General features: G+C 40.9%; 1 protein-coding gene across 1 annotated transcript in view; it reads left to right on the forward strand.

The window, feature by feature from the left end:
* The first annotated feature begins 282 nt into the window (after positions 1–282).
* The window catches only part of LOC109894931 (substance-P receptor-like), a 38,828-nt gene continuing 20,346 nt past the window's right edge, over positions 283–18,764 (forward strand). Inside the window, exons 1-2 of the mRNA XM_031829767.1 lie at positions 283–1,059; positions 12,390–12,584. Of these exons, the coding sequence (XP_031685627.1) occupies positions 650–1,059; positions 12,390–12,584 (605 nt within the window). The 5' untranslated portion in view covers positions 283–649. The remainder of the gene's footprint in view (positions 1,060–12,389; positions 12,585–18,764) is intronic.

Here is an 18,764-nt window from a genome sequence, read left to right on the forward strand (position 1 = left end):
CATATCTCTCTATTGTCTAAATTTAGACATTTATGAATTTGCTAAACTATGCTGGGCTTGTTGAACAAGTTGTCTAGTCCATGAACGTTTCCCGTTACCATATACAATTGCTGAAAATATCTGATATTTGCGTACGCGTGCTAAGTATGAGAGAGAGAGAGAGAGAGAGAGAGAGAGAGAGAGAGAGAGAGAGAGAGAGAGAGAGAGAGAGAGAGAGCACCTCAATGAGCCAAGAGTATAGGGTACGGAGTAGAGCGCTGGAGAGTGGAGTCAAGTCTAGGAACAGCTTCTTTCACGTCCTGTGTCTTTTTGCAGCGGTGGAGAAGAGGTGCTCCTTTGAACGCCATGTACCAGGGAACACCTACATTTTTTTTCTTATCCAAATTACATGGTTAATAATTGCGGGTTATTCTAAATGTTCTCTGTGTGAGCTGCTTTTCAGTGATCATTGCATCATGTTACCAGTCTAATTTAGGGGTGCCAAATTCGTCAGGATGGCAATGACGAAGAAAGTTTAAATTGAAAGACATCAGCATTCTCCAAGATGATATCTTACCATTTATTCAATCAGTAACTGGTTGATTAGTGTACATTTCATAGGTGTTGCATGGACTAATTATATTATTGTCACCAGCAGAACACCAAAAAAATGGATCCCTTGTTCACCACAACTGATTTAAAATTGCCAAGCAATTGGACCAACTCTTCAGGGGTCAATGGAACTGATCAGGACTGGAACCAGTTTGTGCAACCCGTTTGGAGAATTGTGCTATGGGCATTCGCCTACAGTTGCATGGTTACTGTGTCTCTGGTGGGTAACGTCGTAGTAATTTGGATCATTATGGCGCATAAACGAATGCGAACTGTGACCAACTATTTTCTGTTGAACCTCGCGTTTGCTGAAGCGTCTATGTCTGCCTTCAACACCGTTATCAATTTCATCTATTCCGTGCACAACGAGTGGTACTTCGGGCTGATGTACTGTCGCTTTCACAACTTCTTCCCCGTCGCTGCTGTCTTCGCTAGTATATACTCTATGACTGCGATAGCGGTGGACAGGTGAGTTCTGTTTGGGGAAACGTTTCAATGCGCAGCTTCTTATGTTTCACACTGATGTAACAAATGTGAATTTAATCCAAAGGCTAGAATGTATGTTTATGGTGACAATAAATCAAACAGAACAAAAATGCACTTTAATAATAACAATAATGCACATGAATCCAGTCACCAAGTTATTAGTAGCCTAATAACTATGTTATAACATATTAGGATTAAGACAATAACATTTATACATAGGTTACACAGACATGTTATATAGCTAGTAATGTATTCATAAAAAAAAATTGTTCTGGAGTTATGCTACTGCCGCTGCTACTACATCCTTCATCAAATCGATCAAACCAACCAATCAATATATATTTAATTTGTGCACTGCAATTCAAACGGTTATTTAGGGTATGTCAATCAGCAACTGCCATAGATGATTGATGTTAATAATAATGTATATAGTAGATGTGTTCATGTTATGTATTGATGTAAGGTGACAGAGGCTGTGGTGTTAGAGTGCTGTGATATGTTGTGTGTGTGTGCAATCATGTGCGTGCGTGGATGTGTTGCTTCGTGTGTGTGCATGCATGTGCGCGTGTATATGTGTGAATGTGTGTTTGACCTCACTGTTTTGTTTATCTCCAGGCTTTTGCTTTTAAACAGACTCACCCATCACATGGCTGTTATAATTAACCTAAATTTATGTTTGTGAGATAAGCCCTTCTCATGTGAATGCTGGTGTCTGATTTGTCCTCTGACTTCATTCTCCAGCAGTAATAGTCTGTAATGCCTGGATATCTCTGCTTTTCTACCAGTAGAGTCTGCATGAACTTGACCTTTGCAGTGTTTTAAAATTAAATGAGCCCAGAGAGGAATTGGAGTAGGGAGAGCAGGCTTCATGTCAGGTGCTGAACGGTCACAGAGAGACACGCTCCAAACACACACTGATCTGAATTTACCCCCAATGTTGGCCAAAATGGCACCCTATTCCCTATATAGTGCACTACTTTTGAGCAGGGTCCGTATTCCCCCCCCCCCCCCCCACACACACACACACACTGCTTGTGAGCGGAGCAATCTTATACACACAGGGGTTAAGCTAGTAGTCAGCTCTCCATTCATCATTATTCAACCACATACTGTAATTAACTTGCCTAATGAATCCTGTCTCTTCATGAACACATTATCTTTACAAACTCAATGAGCCAGTGATCATGTATACACTCCTGTATGCAAAACGTAACTGGTAAGGTCTATCATGTAGCGTCTCTGTTACCTCCTTCCTCCGTCTGTCAATGTGTGTGTGCCTGCATGCATTTGTGTGTATTTGTGTCTGTTTGTCAGTGCATGCGTTTGCCTGTCTGAGTATATCTGTATGGGTGTGTGTCGACGATGGACAATATCCCCAGCAGCTTGTGGTGGGTGCTAAAACATTCAGTGTTGCAAAATTCAAAAATGCTGTCTGACTCTCCGGCTCCCAGTGAAGACACCCTGGTAAGTATGTACACACAGTCAGATCCTCAGCCTGCCAAACCAAAACACACTGACAAGCCCTGCCACCTTTTTGTGTGTGTATATATTTGTGTGAGAGAGCATGTGTGGGTGACACTGTGTGTGTGTGTATGTGTGTGTGTGTATGTGTATGTGTATGTGTGTGTGTGTGTGTGTGTGTGTGTGTGTGTGTGTGTGTGTGTGTGTGTGTGTGTGTGTGTGTGTGTGTGTGTGTGTGTGTGTGTGAACATAGGGTAGGTACTGCAAAGCACTTTAAAGCACGTTAAATTGCATGTTAACCCAATTGTACCAAATGCTTAGGCAGTCAGACTACTGTGTCCGTGATTCTTCATTCACTTTCCACTCATCTAATCCTGACTCACTGTGATTTGGCAAATCACTGAATCTGCATCTCTCTCACCCATCTTCATCTTATTGCTTTATATAGAAAAGGACAACAGCATTCTGTATGTGTTAATTTGAAGGAATGAAATAGGGAGAGTTAGAGGGAAGTGAATGGAGATAAGTAAGGAGTATGCAGGGAATGAACCCCCAGTGCTGGGGGTCAAACGTATAAAGTCTGGGGTCAATGCGGTAGCGCTACCTCCAGTCCAGACCCTGGTAGACCATGTGATTGCTGACTTTTTTTTATTGATCTGCGGTTGGACTATTTGATTAGTGACTCTTAGGGCTATAAACCAACATGTTGCTGTTGTTCATTTTTCTGTTGTCTACCCTTGGCTTTTACAATGTTGACGATACTTTTAGAGCCCGTTGCTCCGTAAATACACGTGAGAACTATGCACATTTCTCCCAAACAATATGGGAGAAATGGGACTCTTGCTCTTAAATGTCAGGACTGTTCTCTTGGTACCATGTCTCTGGACTTCACACATCTGAAATATGTGGCTTTAAAGACTCTGGTGACTCTGGATTCTCGTTCAAGTGCTCTCTGTAAATCCAAATGTTGTAACCCTCGATCTAGCCATTATCTTGCTGCTTCTACTGTCTGGAAATGTGCAATCTAACCCAGGTCCTGACCTTTGTACCCCTGCCGAATTAAGTAGTCAGAGTGGCCTGCAGTTTTTGCATATGAATGTAAGAAGTCTTCTGCCGAAGCTTGATTTTGTGAATATATGGATAATAACTGCCGACCCTGATGTATTTATGCTTTCTGAAACCTGGCTCAAAAAATATTTTACAGACAAAAATATTGGCATGAATGGTTACAATGTTTTTCGTACAGATGGTAAATCTAAGGGTGGTGATGTTGCTATATACATAAAAGACAAGTTCTCGGTGGTCGTTCTGACTTCTGTTACTAAACCTAAGCAATTTCAATATCTGTCTTTGAACCTAAACCTTGGCTCATCTTTAAATATTGTTGTATCTTGTTGTTATAGACCTCCACCGGCTACTGTTGGCTCTCTGGATTGTATTTTCAAATTGTTATCACAGAATGTTCGTCCTGATGGGTGATCTGAATCAGGACATGTTAACATCTAGCTCTGATCATCTCTAAATTCTATGCAATACCCATAATCTCACTCAGTTTGTCAACAGTGTAAGTAGGTTGAATATAAAATATCCTCTGAAATCCTCTTTGATTGATTTGATCTTAAACAATACTCCTCATTATTTTAATGCTTCTGGTATTTTAGCAAATTACATAAGTGATCACTGTGCTATTGCCTGTGTGAGAGATGGTACAATTCTTAAGAAATCTCCACTTGTCATTAATAAGAAAATAAATTAGAAGCGGTTTGATATTCAAGGTTTTCTACATGATGTATCTATCATTGAATGGAATAGACTGGAATTAATCCCTGATGTTGAACTAGCCTTTTCTTACTTCCATAACGCATTCCAGGATGTATGCAATGGGCCCCTTTCAAAAAAATCAGGATTAAGGTCAGAGAGAACCCTTGGTTTACTAAGGAATTTACAAAAATCATAAGGGAACGAAATGCTATGTGAGCTAAAGCAAGAGGGACTGGTTAGGCAGATGATTGGATGGCTTTTAAATGTCTTGGCTATGATCCGTAAATTGAAAGCAGACCACTACCTGAAATCTACTTCAGATAATTTAAATAATCCATCCACATTTTGGCAAGTAGTGAAAGGTTTGTAGTGCAAAAAAAGATACACAGCCTCCCAAACAATTGTTGGTAGACACACAGATTGTAAATGGGAGAACCTCCATTCTGAAAACCTTGATTCAGCATTTTTTAGATGCAGGGAGTTTATTTGAAAAGGTCAAAGGTAGAATTGGTGCCCCCTATGAATTTACCTGACACCCCTGTGCACTCACTCTTTCACCAGATTCTCCTTTTCATCCTTCTCTGTTTCAGAGCCCTGAAAGAAATGTATGGAAAAAAATCCCCTGGCCCTGATGAACTAGACCCCCACTTCCTACACCTAGCTGCAGACATCATTGCTCCCCCTTAACATGTATTTTTAACCTTACCCTTGATGTTAAGGAAATCCACAAGATATGGAAATCTAATTTTGTACTGCTTCTCCTGAAAGGTGGAGATCCTTCGCTACTTGACAACTATCGACCCACATCAAGATTGTCTGTATTGTCAAAGGCACCGGAGTCCTTAGTTAGTAGGCAGCTAAAGGCCTACTTCCAAGAAAACAACATCTTAAATGGAATGCAATCAGGTTGTAGGTTTGACCACGGTACTGTTTCAGCAACATTGAAGGTTTTAAATGACATCCACTGTGCTCTTGACAAGGAGTTACATTGTGTTCCGCAAGGTTCTATTTTGGGCCCATTGTTGTTCATTTTGCATATCAACAACATTGGGGATCTTATTGAAACAGTAGATGTTAATTTTTATGCAGATGATACTGTTATTTATTCAAGTGGTAGTAGTTTATCTTTAGCTTTTGAAAATTCCCAAAGAGCATTTAACATCATACAACATAACCTGTATGATTTAAAGCTGGTTCTAAATTTGGGTAAAACAAAAGGCATGGTATTTTCATGTTAGAAATCATGTAATTGCTACATTGGCTGGACATACTATGGAGCAAGTAAAAGTGTAAAATATTTGGGTGTGTGGGTGGATGACTAGCTGAGCTTCACTGTTCATGTAGAGAACTTGATAAGGAAGCTCAAGCTGAGAATAGTTTTTTTTTACCGGCATCAGGCTTGTTTTTCTTTGGAGGCACGGAAGGAGCTGGTACGATGTACATTAACTGAAGGTTTTAGATTTTAGAGATGCTATATACAGTTGAAGTCAGAAGTTTACATACACCTAGGTTGGAGTCATTAAAACTCGTTTTTCAACCACTCCACACATTTCTTGTTAACAAACTATAGTTTTGGCAAGTCAGTTAGGACATCTACTTTGTGCATGACACAAGTCATTTTTCCAACAATTGTTTACAGAGATTATTTCACTTATAATTCACTGTATTCCAATTCCAATTCCTTTGCTGATTGGGAACCATACCAGGCCAAACACATAGAAATAGAAAACATAGAACACAAAACATAGAATGCCCACCCCAACTCACGCCCTGACCAAACTGAAACAGAGACATAAAGGTCAGGACGTGACAGATATCGAAACTTCTGTACCTGTTTCCTCCAGCATCTTCACAAGGTCCTTTGCTCTTGTTCTGAGAATGATTTGCTCTTTTCGCACCAAAGTACGTTAATCTCTAAGAGACAGAATATGTCCACTTCCTGAGAGGTATGACAGCTGCGTGGTCTATTGGTATTTCTACTTGCGTACTATTGTTTGTACAGATGAACGTGGTACCTTCAGGCGTTTGGAAATTGCTCCCAAGGATGAACCAGACTTGTGGAGGTGTACAATGTTTTTTCTGCGGTCTTGGCTGATTTCTTTTGATTATTCCATGATGGCAAGCAAAGAGGCACTGAGTTTGAAGGTAGGACTTGAAATACATCCACAGGTACACCTCCAATTGACTCAAATTATGTCAATTAGCCTAACAGAAGCTTCTAAAGCCATGACTTCTTTTTCTGGAATTTTCCAAGCTGTTTAAAGGCACAGTCAACTTAGTGCATGTGATACAGTGCATTATAATTAAATAATCTGTCTGTAAACAATTGTTGGAAAAATGACTTGTGTTGGAAAAATGACTTGTGTCTTGCACAAAGTAGATGTCCTAACCGACTGGCCAAAACTATAGTTTGTTAACATGAAATATGTGGAGTGGTTGAAAAACTAGTTTTAATGACTCCAACCTAAGTGTATGTAAACTTCTGACTTCAACTGTATGTGCTTGACTGACCTTGCTGCTTAATTGACCAATATAATTGTCCCAAAACTGTAAACCCCATCCATTTGGTACTCCAGACCCCATCCATTTGGTACTCCAGACAGGCTATAGCCAATGTTTTGTTTCAAGTTTTATTGTCACGTGCACGAGTACAGCGCAATGCTTTTCTTGGAAGCTCTTTTCACAACAGTGCTGTAATCAATATCAATATATATAAAATATATATAAAATAAAGTAAAAAAATAAAGTAAAGTAGAACAAAAACACAAGAAAAATAAATAATAAGAACACGAGAAGTAAGTAAGCTATATACAGGTTCAGTTCCAATACCATATTTATATTATGCAGGAATACTGGAGTGGTAGGGATTGATAGATATAGGGGTAAGTTGACTAGGCATCAGGAGTAGCAGCAGTGTGTGTGTGTGTCGTGTTAAATTATATCAAAAGTTATTTGCCACAAGCTTCGTAAACTACAGGTGTGGACTAACAGTGAAATGTTTACTTACAGGTCCTTCCCAACAATGCAGAAAATAAAGAAAAAACAGAAAAATAATAGAAAAGTAAAGAATGAAATAATACAAGTAATAATAAATACACAATGAGTAAGGATAACTTGTTTATATACACATGGTACCAGTGCCAAGATGTTGTGCAGGGGTATGAGGTCATTGAGGTAGATATGAACATATAACTAGGAATAGAGTGACAGATAGTAAACAGTAGCAACAGCGTGTGTGATGAGTCACAAAGGGGTCAATGCAGATAGTCAGGGTAGCTATTTGGTTAACTATTTAACTATTTAGCCGTCTTATGGCTGTTCAGGATCCTGTTGGTTCCAGATTTTGTGCATTGGTACCGCTTGCCATGCAGTAGCAGAGAGAACAGTCTATGACTTGGGTAGCTGGCGTCACAATTTTTAGGGGCCTCCTCTGACACCACCTTGTATAGAGATCCTGGATGTCAGGGAGCTCAGCCCCAGTGATGTGGATGGTGGTGTGCTCATCTCCCCCATTTCCTGTAGTCCAAGGTCAGCTCCTTGTTCTTACTGAATTTGAGGGAGAGGTTGTTGTCCTGGCACCACACTGACAGATCACTGACCTCCTCCCTGTAGGCTGTCTCATTGTCGCCGATGACCAGGCCTACCACGGTTGTGTCGTCAACAAACTTGATGATGGTGTTGGAGTTGTGCATGGCCACGCATTCGTGGGTGAACAGGGAGTACAGGAGGGGACTAAGCACACACCCGCCTGGTAGAGAGGCATCATTGGGCAGATCATGGCTGTGTCTTCCTTTGTAATCTGTAATAGCGTGTTGCCCCTGCCACATGTGGTTGGTGGCAGAGCCTATGTAATAGATCCTACCTTGTTCCTTTATTGTCCTTTTGCTTGGTTGATGGCTCTGGGGAGGTTGTAGTGGGACTTCTTGTACTTATTCATGTCCTCAGCCGTATCCTCAGGGTTGTCTGCAATACCCTTGTGTGTGGTAGCCCTTTCCTTTAGCTTAGCGTCAACTTCTGTGTTAATCCTGGGCTTTTGATTGGGGAAGCAGCGAACCTTCACTGTGGGGACAACGTCGGCGATGCAGTTCCTAATGAAGCTGGTGACGGCGATTGTTAGCTCATTGATGCGCTAGCAAAGCAGTCCTGTAGCATAGCCTCTGATTCGGAGGAGCATTTCTCAACAGAGTGTGTCAAGGTTACTTCCTATTTGAGGTACTGCTTGTAGACAGGAAGCAGGAGAATAGAGTCATGATCTGATTTGCCGAAGGGGGGACGAGGGAGTGCCTTGTATGCTTTCTTATGGGTAGAGTAATAGTGGTCTAGAACTTTATCGCCCCTTGTGGCAAAGGAGACATGTTGATGGAAGTTTTCATCACGTCTTAATGACGTGGAATTAAAATCACTGGCAAGAAGAAAAGGCCTTCGTGTGCATGATTTCCTGCTTGTTTATACCCTCGTACAGTTCATTTAGTGCCACAGCTTGTTGTTATTTTTGTTATGACGTGGAATGTATAACAGTCACGATAACAGCAGCACACAGTTGAGATGTAGAAGGGTTGGCATTTGACCATGAGGTATACCAAGATGGGTCGAGACATCCACTGCGTTAGAGTCAGCACACCATTTGCTGTTGATGAAAAGGCATACCCCTCCCCTTCTCGATTTCCCTGAATCCAATGTCCTATCCGCTTGGTGAATGGAGAATCCATTGAGTTGGATAGCCATGGGGGGTATCTTGTCCCAAAGCCATGTTTCATATTTACTATTTGATATAAGTATTGGAACCCAGGTCTGCCACCGGGACACATCTCCTCCCATCTGTTGATGTGGATATTATGCAATGGTGTTGGCCCCTCTGCAGGACCCTATTCCATGGCGAGCTCTCTATGAGATGAGAGCACCCTGACGGCAAAATCTTCCTTTTGCTTGATTGCATTTTTCCTTGTATTGTAGGGGGCTTTGGTGGTTTAGATGTTATTGCCGGATCATTGGATTTGTGCCTCTCTAATTCATTCATACCATCTTCCAGTGTTGCCTGCTATTGCCTAAAGACATTCACAACAAAGGCAGGTAGAACACAGAGAAAGAAAGTGAGGTGCGAAACAGGTGTGAAAGAAATTGAGACAAAGAGCGAGGCTGCAGACACTCGGGGGCAAGTAGTAGCTACAGAATACAGATCGAATTTCCCCTTTGAAAATAAGAAAAGGATTCGCTAAACAATGATTCCATGATGTAGTAAGGGTATGAAAATAAAAAATAAAGACAGTGGTTATGTGTTTGTTGTTTGTTCATGTAGACATACAATATGTAAATCTATGCATTTGCATGCCATTGGTGAAAAGTAAACAAACTGACAGTCACCAGTATCTAACCCACACTAGCCTCAAAAGCCATTACTCTATAGCATCTACTGTATATAGGCTCTTCAAGTAGTGTTGTCAGAGACACCTCTAAACTAAACTCATACCATGGAGAAGCAGCATTGCAAGTCTCAATTGGAACAAGATACAAGTTTCCTAGCCATGTGGTAGTGGAACGAGCCGAGCATAGCATAGCAGAGAGTCAAAATGGGACAAATAGTTGTGTCGACTGCTGGGAGTGTTTTGAAATCAAGTATCATCTCTCCCCCAATTTGGTTATTGGCAGAAATCCAATTAGCAGATTAAAAGGGGCTATTATTTGGATTACGATGTTGATTAGATCTCCCAGTATAATCCCTAGTGTCTAAGCCTCTAGATAGCGATATCTACTAAGCTAACAGATTAGTTTTTGTTGAGGTGGTCATACCATATACCATCTAGCTATTTGATTTCAAATTTTAGGATCCCTGTAGGTATCAGCAAAAAGATAGTTTTTATTATTTGATGAAACATTGAATTTGGTCTTACTGCTATTAGCCCATAGAAACACTTTGAATAACACATTCATACATGGCAAAAACAAGACATTGCAAAACCAGTCTCTGACACTGCTCCTTCTGATATTTCTTATTTGTATGGATTATGTGCGTATTGTTTATTGTATTATTGCTAGGTATTGTGAGGATCAATGCTGGAGACAGGAAGCAGGTACAAGGAGAAAATTTAATGAACAACGGACATGAAACAGGACAGGAACAGCGTCTGGACGAGGGAAAAATAACCACACCAATGCTGACACAGGGAATAACGTGAGGAGCAGACAGATAAAGAGGGGTAATTAACAAAGTAATGGAGTCCAGGTGAGTCCAATATTATGCAGCGGCGGGTAATGATTGTGACAGGTGTGCGTAATGAAGGGCAGCCTGACACCCTCGAGTGCCAGAGAGGGGGTGTGGGAGCAGGCGTGACAGGTATTAAACACAAGCATTTTGCTGCACCTGCAAATCTGTTTACATGACCACTAAACGTTGATTTGAGTTGAGATAGTCAAAAAATAAATCAAAAGGAAGTATGTTTTGAAGTATGTTTCCTGTATTTTAGAAATATAGAAAAGCACAGGGACATTTTTTTGGTTGAAAGATCCTATTCACTTCCAGTTACCGGATGATCTTGGGACCAGTACTGTGAAGCTTGTGTCTCCGCTTTTCAGAACTGTGTCCAAATCGTTTCTAGCTCAAACTGTTCCGACTTTACAGACTTTTTGTGAGAAGACCTGTACAGAGTTAGTACGCCGATGGACCAAAATGGATGACACGTTCGTATTAGTGAGAGTCTCAGCTTTACAAATATTTACTAGCTCAAAACGTTCTGACTTTACGGACGTTTCCGTGAGAAGACCTGTGTCCTGGTCTCACAAACACGTTGAAAGTCTGTCGTTTTCCACTGCAGAGCCAAACGGCCAACACCGGCGCAGTCAGTGGATTGAGATGCGCAGTCCATGCAAAAACCCAGAAGTCTCTATCTTAAAGTCAGCGATTAAATTATTGTGCTAATTAGATTTCAGCGCAGATATATATCGACTCCAGGGGGAAGAATTAGCATTTCCTCTCAAGTGCGGCTTGATATGCTGCTCTCGAAGTGTGACGTCAGTAGCCTATTGATGGAATGGGACTTAGTGGGTTTGCATCCCAAATGGCACTTTATTCCATATAGTGCACTACTTTTGACCAGGGACTCAAAGGTAGTACATGATATAAGGCAGGGGTATTCAACTCTTTCCCAATGAGGTCCGAAGCCTGCTGGTTTTCTGTTCTACCTGATAATGAATTGCACCCATCTGGTGTCCCAGGTCTAAATCAGTCCTTGATTAGAGGGGAACAATAAAAAAAGCATTGGACCTGGTTTCCAGGTCCAGAGGTGAGTTAGAGGGATATAGAGAACAGGGTGCCATTTGGGACATATTCATGCACTCAGTACAGTATGTGCTCCGACTGAAATTAGGTGCTGCATGATTATCAATCTAAGAGAGAATGATACTAAAGTGGTGGTGAAAATAAATACTTTGACTTCCATAGAGCCTCTTTTCATTTCAAAGGTCTGATAATGTCTGGATTAATTATTATGTTGGTACGATTCAAAGGAGACCAATTTACAGTATGATTTTCTCTTATCAGAAAAATGTATTCACAGGATGACGATAAGTTTTTACTCTGTCAAAAGGCAGACGTAGTCTATGAGTCGAACTGAAATTGTAACATCCACATTGCATTGTTGGAGGCCCTGAAGCTCAGAGGAAAATAATGGAAAATGTTTTATCAATACCTTCAGTGTGTGTGTAGATGTGTGTGTGTGCTTGTGTGTGCGTGCATGCGTGTATGTGTGTGAGGACACAGAGGGGAGGACATTTTACCGGTCTTCATTTAAAAAAATTGCTATTTTAGGATTAGGTTAAGGGTAAGAATAAGGGTAAGGGTAAGAGTAAGAGTTAGGGTTAGTTTTAGGGTTAAGTTTAGGGTTGGGGAAAATAAAATGTTTGAATGGGAAATAATTGTTTGTCCCCACAAAGTACTCAGAAGTATAGTAAGACATAGTTTGTTTGTGTGTGTGTGTGTGTGTGTGTGTGTGTGATCATTTGTGTGTGTGTGTGTGCTTGTAGATCTTCCCATTGTATCTTCCCCCAGGACTGAACATGTGTTTGCCCCTGCTGCCTCTCCTCTCCTCTCCTCCTAGGTACACTGCCATCATCCACCCCCTGCAGCAACGCATGTCATCCACAGAGACCAAGGTGATCGTGGGGGTGATCTGGGTGCTGGCTCTGCTTCTGGCCTTCCCTCAATACTACTACTCAGTGACCGAGGAGCTCCCTGGACGAATCATCTGTTACATCGAGTGGCCCGAATACAGTGGCTGTGACTACAAAATTCTGTGAGTTTCATTTATAAGTGTGTTTGAAAGAGAGAAAGAGAGAGAAAGTCAGACTGAGTGTGCATGTGTGTGTGTGTGTGTGTGTGTGTGTGTGTGTGTGTGTGTGTGTGTGTGTGTGTGTGTGTGTGTGTCACGCCCTGACCTTAGTTATCGTTGTTTTCTTTATTATTTTGGTTAGGTCAGGGTGTGACGAGGGTGTTATGTGTGTTTTTTGTCATGTCTAGGGTTTTTTGTACATCTATGGGGTTTTGGTTTGCTAGGTAAATGTAGGTCTATGGTGGCCTGAATTGGTTCTCAATCAGAGGCAGCTGTTTATCGTTGTCTCTGATTGGGGATCCCATTTAGGTTGCCATTTTCCATTTTGGTTTTGTGGGTTATTGTCTGTGTATTTGCATGTCAGCACTCGGTTTAGTATAGCGTCACGTGTAGTTGTTTTGTTTGTTTATTATAGAAGAATGTTTTGTTATCACGCTGCGCCTTGGTCTTATCATTACGAGAACGTGACAGAGTGTGTGTGTATTAGTGAATAAAAGCAACATGGAACAAAGATACTTTGTTTCTTTCTGTGTAAAGAAAGGGGAGAGTAGGGTCTACATTCAGCATCACTCCAAAAAGGGAAATCTACTATTCTTTCTAACAAAGATATATTTTGTGTATCCCTGGAAATAATCAGATAATGTAAACATTATGGTTTTGAAAACAGCTTGTCTGAAAAAAGTGGTCTATGGGGTAAGTTGAGCTGCGGGACACGATAACTTGAACCCCCTTGGGGTAAGTGGGTGACGTGGTCCTGTGACTGGGTGATGGTGCTGGTAGGTCAACGTTTAATTCATGGAATGGGAGTGTGGCATATTGTATGTCTTAAATGTAATCTCTCTAGTGTCTTAGAAATTTCTATACTGAATGAAATATTACCACTACCTTTTTAAAACCATGTTAATATTTCTTTCCCAAACACAATTCAACACTATCACAATGGCTTTCTTTGTGTCTTTTAATCTATTTAAGCATCTTTTAACAGGCTTAAAGGACGCCTCTATTTCAACATAATTTCCTGTCCAATAGAGGAAATGCATGTTTAGGTTCCACCTCCAAAGAATAACAATGGCTACTTATACATATGCACGAATTGGGAATTTCCACATGGAGTTGATAAACCTCAAGTAATAGGGCACTGACAGCCATCAGTGTAGCTAGCTAGAAGGCTAACCGTATCTAGTTAGGTAATGTTATTAGCAGTTTTCTTTTTGACCACACCATATTCAAAAGATTAGCCAGCTGGCTTTATGGCGGTTCCGGAGCTGGATTTGTCTTATGCATTGGTTTTAGGGATAACTTTGCCTCAGACGGAAACCACTGGCCCATCTTTGACTTTGCCATCTATTGTTATCTAAAACTTTTGTCATCTTCCATAAATTGCAGCCGCGAATCCGCCATAGAAATAGTTAGAATAAGATGAAGCTCCAGCAAAATGGATAACTTTTGAAAGATAGCTGATATGCGTTATTCTACATTGTAATGGACACCGTGCAACCTTAGGTAGGTAGGCGGTTGGCAGGCTTTGGCTGAGGTACAGCAAAGCCAAGTCAGCTCGTGCTCATGGTTCTCACAGGGGAAGTGAAATGATAGGCTACAATTACTTTGCTCATGATCATGCACGCCGTAAATGGCGTGTAACTATAAGTTCCATGAATTCTCTTTCACAGGAGCCTTTTCATGATCTGGATAGACACTTGTGGGTTTTAGCTAACATTACACCAATCAAAACAGTGGAGCATGTAGGTAGCCTAGTGGTTAGAGTGGCAGGTAGCCTAGTGGTTAGAGTGGCAGGTAGCCTAGTGGTTAGAGTGGCAGGTAGCCTAGTGGTTAGAGTGGCAGGTAGCCTAGTGGTTAGAGTGGCAGGTAGCCTAGTGGTTAGAGTGGCAGGTAGCCTAGTGGTTAGAGTGGCAGGTAGCCTAGTGGTTAGAGTGGCAGGTAGCCTAGTGGTTAGAGTGGCAGGTAGCCTAGTGGTTAGAGCGGCAGGTAGCCTAGTGGTTAGAGCGGCTGGTAGCCTAGTGGTTAGAGCGGCAGGTAGCCTAGTGGTTAGAGCGGCAGGTAGCCTAGTGGTTAGAGCGGCAGGTAGCCTAGTGGTTAGAGCGGCAGGTAGCCTAGTGGTTAGAGCGGCAGGTAGCCTAGTGGTTAGAGCGGCAGGTTCCCTAGTGGTTCGAGCATTGGACCAGTAACCGAAAGGTTGCTGGATTGAATCCCCGGGCTGACAATGTAAAAATCTGTCATTCTGCCCCTGAACGAGGCAGTTAACCCACTGTTCCTAGGCCGTCGTTGTAAATAAGAATTTGTTCTTAACTGACTTGCATAGTTAAATAAAATCTAGTGAAGCAAAACTTTAGTTGTGAAAACCTTATCTCAGTCACGAAGAGGAATAACTTTGTATCTGTTTCTGATTAATAAACAATGCCACCCTGGTGGATGGTAATATTGCCTTGCATTATGCCTTGGAAGAAAACACTCCAATTTGCTCAACTTGCCATTGGCTCAATTTACCCCATGGCAAACATTGTAACTATATTAGCCAACACAGATACAAGGATGCACTTTCATGCTAGGTTTAGGAACTCATATTGTAGCTTATAGAGACCCCCAGCTGATGTATAGAACAATCTTAAAATGATCAACTTTGGTTCAGACACTAGCATCATGAAACTTCTAACACAATAAATTCATTTGACTTGGTGAAATTCCTTTTTTGCTTGCCACTTTTTCCACGTGGTTTCTTCCTTCACATACTCCATAAAATGATGACCTCTTCCCAAATGTTGTCAAATTGTTACTTTTTGTGTATGGTTTCCTAGAAACAAGGTTGGGTCAACTTACGCTTTTGGCTCAGTTTACCCCACTCTCCCCTACAGTTTACTATTCTCTCAATATTTATTAAAGCTAATGTACCCTTTTTAGAGGAATTTAATTCCTATATGTTTATTAACCAATTCAATTCAAACAAAGCAAAACACTTTGTCCGTTTCTAAGAATTTGTAAGATTCTTATTTGCATAAAATAGACAAAGATCAGTCTCCAAATCAATTAAGTGTTTATTCCCGAGAGCTCTCCTTAAAAAACCATGTACATCAGTTTATATATCACATATATCGTGATAGCCTTTTAAATGTCCCTCCTCCTCTCCGACAAGGACAAAGCATCTTCAAAAGTCCATTCCAACCCACTAAAGCACATACATTACACACTATATCTGGATTATCTCCTGAAGTCTCACCACAGTTTATTACCACTTAGCTGACAGTTCCAGTCCCTCCCAGATACGGAAAACCTGGAGGGGCTCTCGCTGTCTTATTTAATCTTCACAGAGTTATAGCCGGGTCGGTTCAAACATAGGTTAAGGATTCTCTTTGCTTACTTTAAACACACACATACATTCCTTCTTCCACAATGGTTATCATTTCCAAATACCCCTTGTCCATGCTACATAACCTCTTTCTTATGAACTAACACCACCAATCAGATACAATAAACAGGGTAGAATTCAACCAGTTCTAGTTCTAGTTAAATGTATACATTGTATAGTCATTATTCATACAATTCATAATAACCCTAAAGCAGCAAAGTCTAACTATGTTTTAAATGTAATGGAAATGATCAATGTTATTCCAGAGCAGCAGAGACTTAAGGCACCGCCTGGGTTGACCCCCTGGGTTGACCCCCTGGGTAGATAAAACACAGACAAAGACATTCTACTGTTTATCGTTCTGTTGCCCTTTCTCTTGACCTTCACTATTGATTCCAAGTTTCTTCTAATTGTGTCTCCACTCAAGAGCAACTTTGGTTAAATATTAAAGAAAATTCCATTGTCTCACAACTCGAGGTTATTCCATATTCTCCTCTTAGCGCCAACCACCAGAAGCAACAAATGACCTTGGGGGGGACTAAGTGCGTCCCAAATTGCCCCCTATTCCGGTTTAGATGTTATTGTATAGATTATTCTTTGTATTGTAGAGATCTGTAGCGGTTTAGATGTTATTGTATAGATTATTCTTTGTATTGTAGAGATCTGTAGCGGTTTAGATGTTATTGTATAGATTATTCTTTGTATTGTAGAGATCTGTAGCGGTTTAGATGTTATTGTATAGATTATTCTTTGTATTGTAGAGATCTGTAGCGGTTTAGATGTTATTGTATAGATTATTCTTTGTATTGTAGAGATCTGTAGCGGTTTAGATGTTATTGAACAAGTTATTCCTTTTATTATAGGGGGCTTTGGAGGTTTACATGAATTGTATTGCTGGATCATTGGATCTGAGCCTCTCTCATTCATTAACACCATCTCCCAGCGTTGTCTGCCGTTCTTAAACATTGTCAAGGGCATTCACGACTCAACCAGCTAGGAAACAGAGAAGACGGATGATGTGAAAGAGTTACATTAATCTATGATCTGTTCTGGAGAGTTGTGAAAGGACGGGGTGCAGCACCTTAATGGCTGAGTTGGAGTTGTGCGAGTTAGATCTGCTCTCCTAAGTATATACTGTATATACACTTGAGTGTACAAAATATAAAGAACACCTCTTTCCATTACATAGCTTTCACCTGGTCTGTCTATGATCCCTCATTGATGTCACTTGTTAAATCCACTTCAGTCAGTGTAAAAAATGATTTTTAAGCCTTCAGACAATTGAGAAATGAATTGTGTATGTGTGCCATTCAGAGGGTGAATGTACAAGACAAAGTCAAGTGCCTTTATACAGCAAGGCAATAATATACAGTACCAGTCAAATGTTTGGACACACCTACTCATTCAAGTGTTTTTCTTTATACTTACTATTTCCTACATTGTAGAATGATAGTGAAGACATCAAAACTATGAAATGACACACATGGAATCATGTATAAACCAGAAAAGTTTTTATACAAGATTCTTCTTGAGATTTTTCAAAGTAGCCACCCTTTGGCTTGTTGACAGCTTTTCACACTCTTGGCATTCTCTCAACCAGCTTCATGAGGTAGTCACATGGAATGCATTTCAATTAACAGGTGAGCCTTGTTAAAAGTTAATTTGTGGAATTTCTTTCCTTTTTAATGCGTTTGAGCCATTCAGTTGAGTTGTGGCAAGGTCGGGGAGGCATACAGAAGATAATACGGATTTGGTCTTTTACCAAATATGGCTATGGCAAGAACAGCTCAAAAAAGCAAAGACAAACGACAGTCTATCATTACTTTAAGACATGAAGGTCAGTCATTCTTGAAATTGTACAGTGCAATTGGAAAGTATTCAGACCCCTTGACTTTTTCCACATTTTATGTTACAGCCTTATTCTAAAAATGATTAAATATTTTTTTCATCATCAATCTACACACAGTACCCCATAATGACAAAGTGAAAATGTTATTTATTTATTTTTTGCAAATGTATTAAAAATAAAAAACAGTAATACCTTATTTATATAAGTATTCAGACCATTTGCTATTGAGCTCAGGTGCATTGTGTTTCCGGCCAAACTGAGCAATTGGGGGAGTAGGGCCTTGGTCAGGGAGGTGTCCAAGAACCCGATGGTCACTCTGACCGGGCTCCAGAGTTACTCTGTGGAGATGGGAGAACCTTCCAGAAGGAAAACCATCTGTGCAGCACTCTACCAATCAGGCCTTTATTGTAGAGTGGCCAGAAGGAAGCCCCTCCTCAGTAAAAGGCACATGACAGCCAGCATGGAGTTTGCCAACAGGCACTGAAAGGATTCTCAGACCATGAGAAACAAGATTCTCTGGTCTGATGAAACCAAGATTGAACTCTTCAGCCTGAATGCCAAGCGTCACGTCTGGAGGAAACCTGGCAACATCCCTACAGTGAAGCATGGTGGTGGCAGCATCATGCTGTGAGGATGTTCTTCAGGGACTGGGAGACTTATCAGATTTCTGATAATTAGCAGGTATCGGCCTAATTCTGCTCTGCAAGCATTATTTGGGGTTTTACGTTGTATTTTACGTAGGATATGTTTGCAAAATTCTGCATGCAGACTCTCAATTTGGTGTGTCACATTTGGTGAATTCTTGGTTGGTGAGCGGACCCCAAATCTCTGTCTCTCTCTCTCTTTCTCTGTCTGTCTGTCTGTCTCTCTCTCTCCCTCTTGATCTATCTCTCCTGCGTGTGTCTCTCTCTCTCTCTGTCTTTCTCTCACAGCA

The sequence above is a fragment of the Oncorhynchus kisutch genome, linkage group LG8 (genome assembly GCF_002021735.2).
Source record: "Oncorhynchus kisutch isolate 150728-3 linkage group LG8, Okis_V2, whole genome shotgun sequence".
Lineage (NCBI taxonomy): Eukaryota > Metazoa > Chordata > Actinopteri > Salmoniformes > Salmonidae > Oncorhynchus > Oncorhynchus kisutch.